The sequence below is a fragment of the Castor canadensis genome, chromosome 19 (assembly GCF_047511655.1).
Source record: "Castor canadensis chromosome 19, mCasCan1.hap1v2, whole genome shotgun sequence".
Classification (NCBI taxonomy): domain Eukaryota; kingdom Metazoa; phylum Chordata; class Mammalia; order Rodentia; family Castoridae; genus Castor; species Castor canadensis.
In genome coordinates, this window is record NC_133404.1 from 30,320,650 (window position 1) to 30,328,423 (window position 7,774).

General features: G+C 47.6%; 1 protein-coding gene across 1 annotated transcript; it reads left to right on the forward strand.

Moving 5' to 3' along the window:
* Positions 1–348: 348 nt before the first annotated feature.
* Positions 349–4,877, forward strand: Lysmd4 (LysM domain containing 4). Its single transcript, XM_020188386.2, is given in 4 exon segments — positions 349–492; positions 1,807–2,087; positions 4,184–4,745; positions 4,748–4,877. Coding segments are annotated over 3 exon segments (888 nt in total). The 5' UTR covers positions 349–492; positions 1,807–1,814; the 3' UTR covers positions 4,801–4,877.
* Positions 4,878–7,774: the final 2,897 nt, after the last annotated feature.

Consider the following 7,774-nt stretch of genomic DNA (forward strand, 5'->3'; position numbering starts at 1 on the left):
CTGAGGCTCATCAGAAAGCCGTGACTATCTCCAGGGAGGAGTTAGTGTTCCACTGCTAGAACTGACCTGAAAACTTGGGGCGCAGAGGCGGCGGCAGGCGGGCGGGGCGAAGGTCAAGAACAGGAGCTGGAGCCCCGCCCCTCCGGGGGCCACGCCTACAACCCCGCCCTCAGACCGCAGGTCCCGTACAGACCTCTCAGCACCGCTTGGGTCTGCCAGTGCCCGCCCACCACTAATTTCATTGGCTGTACCAGCGGCCCGCCCCCGGAAGACCTAATGTTCGAAGCCAATCGGCAGGCGCGGCGGCAGAGGGTCGGGTCGCGTTGTAGCCTGGGAGCCGAGGTATCCGGGCCTGGAGGAGGGGGGCTCGCTGTCTTGGCTTGGGGACCCGCGGCCTGGCCTTGCTTGTCGCATGTCGGCTCGGGGGCCAGGCTGCCATTCCCCTATCTCCTAGGCGAATCCTCGTCTCCTTGAGGGGGTTGGATGTCAGAGGTTGGAGGTGGTGCCTTCGTAGAATGTTGGGGCCCCGCCCGATTACGGCAAGGGGCGGGGCGCTCCTGTTTTGTTTTTTTTTTTTTGGTCAGCTCGGGTTTAGGGACCCCCCTCTTTCCACAGAAGGGTCTCTGAGCGAAACAGGCCTGAGAGCGGCGGGAGGCCCCTTGCAGCCGCCCCTGGGCTCGAACGCCCCGACGGGAGGGAGTCGCGCTGGGGCCGCGGGCGGTCCCCGAACGGGCCGCACACCCCTGTGGGCTCCCAAGGGCTCAGGCCAACCCTTATTTGATGCTGTTGGTCCCCGTGTTCGAGATTTCATTTCTGGAATCTCACTCGAGCCATTTGGAGAGGGAAAAGGGGTGAAGAGGGAAAAAGGGGGTGGGGAACTGTGGATTTGGCACTTGGCACAAGGTGAAGATGAAAATAGATGTGGGGGTGTGAGGAATACAAAGCAACCTGTTATGAGAAAACACCAGCTTGGCGGGCATTTTCTCCTCTACTCCCCGCTCCCCCCCCCCCATATTAGATAAGTTGACCAAGATCAAAATAAGAGCATTTTAGTCTCCCAGTCCTCCCAGTCCTTCTAAGCAAGTGTGTCCTTAGTCAGGATCTAATTAATGAAGATGCTCAGGCAGGTGCTTTGCACTTGAGCCACTCCCCCAGCCCTGTTCTCTGTAGTTATCTTTTGGATAGGGTCTTGCTTTTTTCCTGGGCTGGCCTGGACCTTAATCGTCCTACACTGTGCCTCACAGCTGAGGGGCACGTGACGTCACACCCAGCTTGTTGGTTGAGATGAGGTCTCATCACCTTTTCCCATGGGTTCACTTGGAACCTGGATTCTCCCCAGAGCTGCTCCCTGAGTATCTGGGATTATAGGCATAAGCCGGTGTACCACACCCGAATAGGGCTTTTTTTGTACAGAGGTTCTTAATATAAGATTCTCAGTGCAAGGACGCTGAGAACAGTGCTTACCTCTCATTGCAAAGGTCTCAACCACTTGTTTACTACTGAGACCAAAAGTAAAAGTTGCTTCTTTGTATATGTGGGTTTGGGGAGTCTTAGCTATGGATAAGGAGTAGGGCAGAAGGATAGGGAATCTTTCACAAAAAAGCATACAATTAGAAACAAAGTGTTTTTATTCTGTCTCTTGTCCATCTCAGCCAACATGAGGATATTCGATTTTTGTAATGATGGTGTTTGTTGAGTATTTCTAATAATTAGGGAAAGGAATAATTGGCAACAAGACACTTCTGGCATGAAGCCATAGAGGAATGAATATGACGTGTGGAATTAACTCTGAGGTTTGGTTTTCAGTTGAGAAAATGAGACAGAAGGAAATGTTAACCAAGACCTTCCAAGGCCCAGCTGCTGTCTGTAGAACTCCGAGAAGCCATGTTTACATGTTCCACAATGGCAGTGGGGATTCGGAGGAGTCCTCTGAAGAAGAGTCACATTGCGTGGTTTTACGGCCCCGGGGCAAGGAGCGGCAGAAGAACAGTGGCCACCATCCTCACCAGCCCGAAGTGGTGCTGCTGCAGCGTGAGCTGGCCCAGGAGGACAACCTCAACAAGCTGGCTCTTCAGTATGGCTGCAAAGTAAGACACCCCTGTGTCCTGTCTCCTGCTATTAGAGGAACATCAAGGAGGTCACTTATAGGAGGGGCCCCTGTTGTCCTTCCTGACCTCTGACCGGAACCAGAGGCCTGTTGGAGCAGCAAAGGTCCTTGATGTGTAGCCAGGGATGGAAGGCAGGCGGAAGCACTTTTAGTTCAGAAAGCAAGGGGTTAGGAAGGGAACACACTGCCTGCACGATGACATTCTGAATCCTGGGGTTTTGTTTTGTTTTGAGCACATTTTATTTAAGACCTTAGGGGGCTGGAGATGCCAGACTGAATTTACCCAAGAGTCCTTTGGCATGCTTGCTTTCTCACTGCTTTAATTTTTCTGACTTTTCCTTGGCAGTAGTGTACCTGCTAATTGTTTCCCCTTCTCTCTTTTAGAACTGCGTGATCTAGCCTCTATGCTGTGTATCTATATAACGCTGTTTTTCTCTTTAATTATGTTTTCAGCATTCAGAGTGATTAACAATGGCAAAGTAAGTAGGAAAGTATTTATAGAATGGCTGCCGTTTCTCCTAGATTGAAACGATTTGCTTCATTTCGCTAACAGTGTGCTACAAGTTTCTTTGGCATTTTCTAAGGCTATATAATTTAACTAATAAAACAAAAATTTTTTACTCCTTAAAGTGTCTGTAGTTTAATAACAAGATCTAAATGGCTAGAAAGATTGTGCGGGGGTATTTGAGTCTTTCTCAAGGAAGTCTAGGTGGGTCTCCACAGATAAATAGCATCTTTAAATTGTACTGGCATTTATATTTGACTCTTACAATCTACTTCTGTAGGCATAACTTATGGTTTATAGAACACGGACTGAAAAATAAATCCTACCCTGCAAAGACTTAAATAGTAGGCCTGTTGGAATGGTGATGTCTAATGAATTCATAAAGTAACTGGCCTGTTTCCTGTTTGAAGTAAATAAATTTGCTGTTTGTTTATTAAGAGACAAAAAACCAAAAGACCTCAGAACCCAATAAAGATTGGTTTCAGAACCCAATAAAGATGTCCTCTTTGCCAATTCAATGAAGTGATAAACATAGTTGCTAAATAATTCTGATAAGATACGATTGATTTGATGGGGGTCTTTCTAAGGACGGTGGGTTATATTTACATTCTAGTTTAAGTGGACTAATAAGGTAAAACTTCAGAGTCCATTTTTAATGCTTTTAGAAAACTTTCAAAATTAGCTTGAGAGGGAGTTTTTTGTTTTTTTTTTTTCAGTGCTAGGGTTCAAACCCAGGGCCTTATATATGCTAGGCAAGTGCTGTACCACTGAGCTACAAGTTCTGAGAGTTTCATTTTTGACTTAGATTCCCCTTGTTAAATCTTAAGGTTTGATTACAAGAGTAGATTGTCGTGAACTTTGTGTTGCTTAATAAAACTCACAACTGTGTTCCTTTTGCCTAAGTTTTGAGTAGAAAATCCCACTGCATCGATGATTTCCTTCAAGTTTCTAATGATAAGAAGTGTTGCGATCTCTTCAGAGTGAATTAAGTATGGGTCACTTTTATTAAAAAAAAAAAATTTATACACCCTTTGGTGCTTCTGGGAAAGAGGACCTGGGAGGGCCCTGAGTGCGCATGTGTAAAAAGGCATTGCAGGTAGACTAGGTTCTGAGGGTGCTTGGAGCCCACACAGGCTTTGGTGAATGCTGTTAATGTCTGGCAGCTGCTTCACTCAGTTCTGGTATGACAGGGAAGCCAGGCAGACTGGGGGAGGGGGGCACTGTTGCCTCAAAGTTAAACTGTGCTAGCATTCATTTTAGTGTCATGATTGTGTTTCACCCAAAAGCATTTTGTTGTAGTCACACTTTATACAGTTCTAAAACAGATCTGAAATTGTTGTTCCAACTTGTAAATCTATAATTACCAAGCTTTTCATTCAGGCCAAATAAGAGCCCCAAACCAGTTAACTCAGCCTAAACCAGCCTGGTATAGGTGTGGTTTTCCGGCCTTCACTGGCTTCTTAGTTGGGGTGTACTTGGCTCATCCCCCAGCAAGGTTGAAGGCCACTGTTGTGTATTGGTTTTAGGGAGCTTCACATGTTTTGATGTGTATGTCTTCATGGCTTTTCTAGGTCGCAGATATCAAGAAAGCCAACAATTTCATCAGAGAACAAGACTTGTATGCCTTGAAATCTATTAAGATTCCAGTGAAAAACCATGGAGTCCTAACAGAGAGCCACAAAGAACTGAAACCCCTCCCAGGCCCATCCTCAGACACCAGAGTGACCTTCGTGGAACTGCCAGATGTAGACATAGCAGCTGCTGGTGTAGACTCGGACACACAGGACAGCCAGCTGACAGATTTCTTCAAGGGGATTGACCAGAACATTGAGCGTGCAGTGCAGTCGGAGATCTTCCTAAGTGAGAGCTGCTGCGTGGAGACCCCGGATGAGCCGCTACTTCCAGCACCTCCCAAGACGCCAGTAGACGGGGCAGACTGCGGGCTGCAATGGTGGAATGCTGTCTTCATCATGCTTCTGATTGGGATTGTGTTGCCAGTGTTTTATTTGGTCTACTTTAAGATCCAAGCTACAGGGGAAACCCCTGATACCTTCAACACAACTGGTGTCCCCAGTGGCTCCATAGCATTGAGTGTGGGTCCAGGGCAAGCCCCCAGGGTGGCGATTCCAGTGCCACCCTAACCTCTTCAGACAGCCAGCTCAGCCAGACCACGCAGGCTGGGAACTAAGCTCTTCTTTTTGGAGAACCAGCCCTGCTTTAGCAGTTGTGTGCATCCGTTGTCATTGGTTATATGCTGGGCTGGGGGCGGGGGTGGGAGGGTTGGGGAGGGAGGCTGCATTTTGTTTGCTGGGATGTGTGGATGTGTTTCTGGAAGTTACCATGGTGTTCTCAGTGGCACTGACACCAAGGAATTGCTTCGCCTGATCCAAGGCTACAAGATCCCAAATTACGCCACCCCAGACTCTTTTACCCAAAGGGATGCAGCAGGACAGATACATGTGACTGAGGCTGTTTCTTGAAGATATTTAGTGGAATGCCTCCATGTAGTCCTGCCTGGGCCTCTAAGTTGATCACAATCAGAGGGAGAGATACAGCCTTCCAAGGGACCTGCGGTGTAGGTAGTCCTAGGCTGGTTTAGACCACCTGCCTGTTGCAGCTAAGGAGGAGGGAGTGGGGATTGGGACTAGCTCTGAGAAGTGTGTCCTGTGTCTCCAAGCAAAGGTGCTATGGAATAGTATTGTATGTCAGCTGTTGTAGAGAGTGACAAATTACAGTTGTAATAAGCCCTACTTCATATTTGCCTCATGCCACTTCTAGAATTGAAAAGGCCCCAAATTCAAACTGCCATACTATTGACTAAATGGCAGTTCTGTTCCTTGTACTTTTAGAGTGATTCAGTCTGAGACATCGGCAGGTCTTAAAGCAACACACAGGCCATCGCCCAGTCTCGCATGAGGAGTGTCCCTTCAGTAATAGCTATGTGGATTTCCCCATTTGGCGTCTTGGAAGGAAGGTGCTCTTGCTGGCCAGCGTGTGGCAAGAAGGATGTGTACCTGTCATGAAGGTGTTCTTCTGAGGCTGAGCTGTCACCAGGCCAGCATTTCTGAGATAAGTAGCCCTTGTGCTCCTGAAACACTATTCTTCCTGCTACTTCCCTGACTCCATTCTTAGGAACCACACGGAGGCTCAGTCCTTTCTCTTTGGGTGACGCCCCTGTAGTAAACGTCTGTATAGTTTGTGGCTAAGTGTTAGAAGAGCAGACATTTAATGAAGAGGCCAGAGCTGGGGAGAGAGAATGGGAGGAAGGGAGGAAGGGGCTGGGTCCCAATATCCCCTTTAAGAGCACACCCCAATGACCTAATTTCCTCCCACTAGGCCCCACTTTTTAAAGGTCTCACCACCTCTCAATGGTGCCTAGCTGAGGACCAAGCCTTTTACCACATGGGCCCTTGTGAGACTATTCAAACCATAGCAAGGTGACTTTGGCTGTGACAGGCCTGACACCTGTCACAAGGTGAGGAAGGATGGGGCCTGAGGTTTGCTGCTGCCAGCCACCCTGGGTCCTACAGGTGAGGAATCAGAGAAAGCAGTTGCTGTCTTGGCCTGCTGTAGCACAGGAGGGAGGGCCAGGTGGCTGTTGACTGGCCTGTGAGAGCTGTGCACTGGGAGGAAAACAGCTGCACAAATGTTGAGTTTGGGGGATGGGCAAAGCATTTGACACCTTTGGGCCTAGCTGGAAATGTAAAAGATCTCACTATGTAAGAGGAGTGCCGAGATAGTTTCTAGTTTCTATCTCCTCTCAGTTTTCTCTGAAAAAAACCAATTTGCCCAGGATCCAATTAGCATATTTAAATTAACTTCAACATTCAGTGTTTTAAGAGACCAAAGTGATCTTTAGGACAAGATGAACTTGTGAACCTTGGTACAGAAGCATTTGATCATGAAGTGCTTAACTAGCTGAGTGTTTGTGCTCATTGTTTGGCTGAGAGCCACAGGCGGCCCTTAACATTTGTCACCAAACTGGGCTCAGAGTCCCAAGGAAAAAGTCACTTTTGTCAGGCAAAGAATGTCTTTCTCCTTTACTTTTCTCATGTGAAATAAAAGAATTTCTTCTGTGAAGGAAAAATGATTCTCTCCTTTTTTTGGTTTTTTCAATTTGGAGATTGGTAGTGTAGGAATATAAAAGATGTGGGGAACTGTTGGAGAAGGAGGTGTCTGTGTCCGGGGTGAGGCCAGCAGCCCAGGGCTCATGCTGTGTACACATTTCAGGACGGGGGATAGGATGGACGTGGTAGCCAGCACATCCACTATTCTGCTAGACCTACGTTCATTTTCTACAGAAAATTTACTACATTTTTGATATCTTTGGGAGTTGATGTTTTGTTTGTAGCCCAGGCTGGTGTGGAATTTGTGATCCTCCTATGTACTATCACACCTGGCAATATGAGTATCTTTTTTTTTTGGCAGTGCTGGGGTTTGCACTCGGGGATTGCTAGAAAGATTACTATCCAGATTCTCTGCCACTTGAGCCTCTCCCCTCCCCAGTCCTTTTTAAACTTTTATTTCTGTGATGTTTGCGATCAAATCCAGGGCCTTGTGATTCTATGCAAATGCTGTACCACTGAGCCATGCCCCCAGCCTGAGTTGATGTTTTAAAGCAATAATTCTTTTTGATTGAACTATACTGCTTAATATTGAAGCTTAAGGACTCTCCATGGTCAGGTAAACAAACTATGCTCCAACTTTATCCAGGGGAGAGAAGGCTGCAGGCTTCCTTGTGCAGGGCTTTCTAGAAAGGCCTATGGGAAGGGGGAGGCAGGGAGACATGCTGAAGGTTGTGGCATTGAGATAAGAGCCACTTGGGACTGGACGGTGCAGGCAGCTTTGCTCAGCTGTGGGAAAACACATGCAATCATCCTATAGCCCACAGTGCTCACTGGATGCCAGACAAAACTCTTAAGTGCTTTAAACACAAACTCATTTTGCCCTCACAACCTCCTCAGGAGGCAGGCACTTATCTCCATTTTATGGATGGAAAAACTCAGCCAAGAGCACCCAGCTAAGTGGAGCTGCTGTTCAGATGGGAGCCTGAACAGTCCCTTAGGTTTATGGTAAGGACTCCACCAGCCATCCTGTGCTCCTAACCCATTTGCTCTGGGCCTGGCTGTCCTGCCACTTGGCTGAGTGACCTTGGTGGGCCT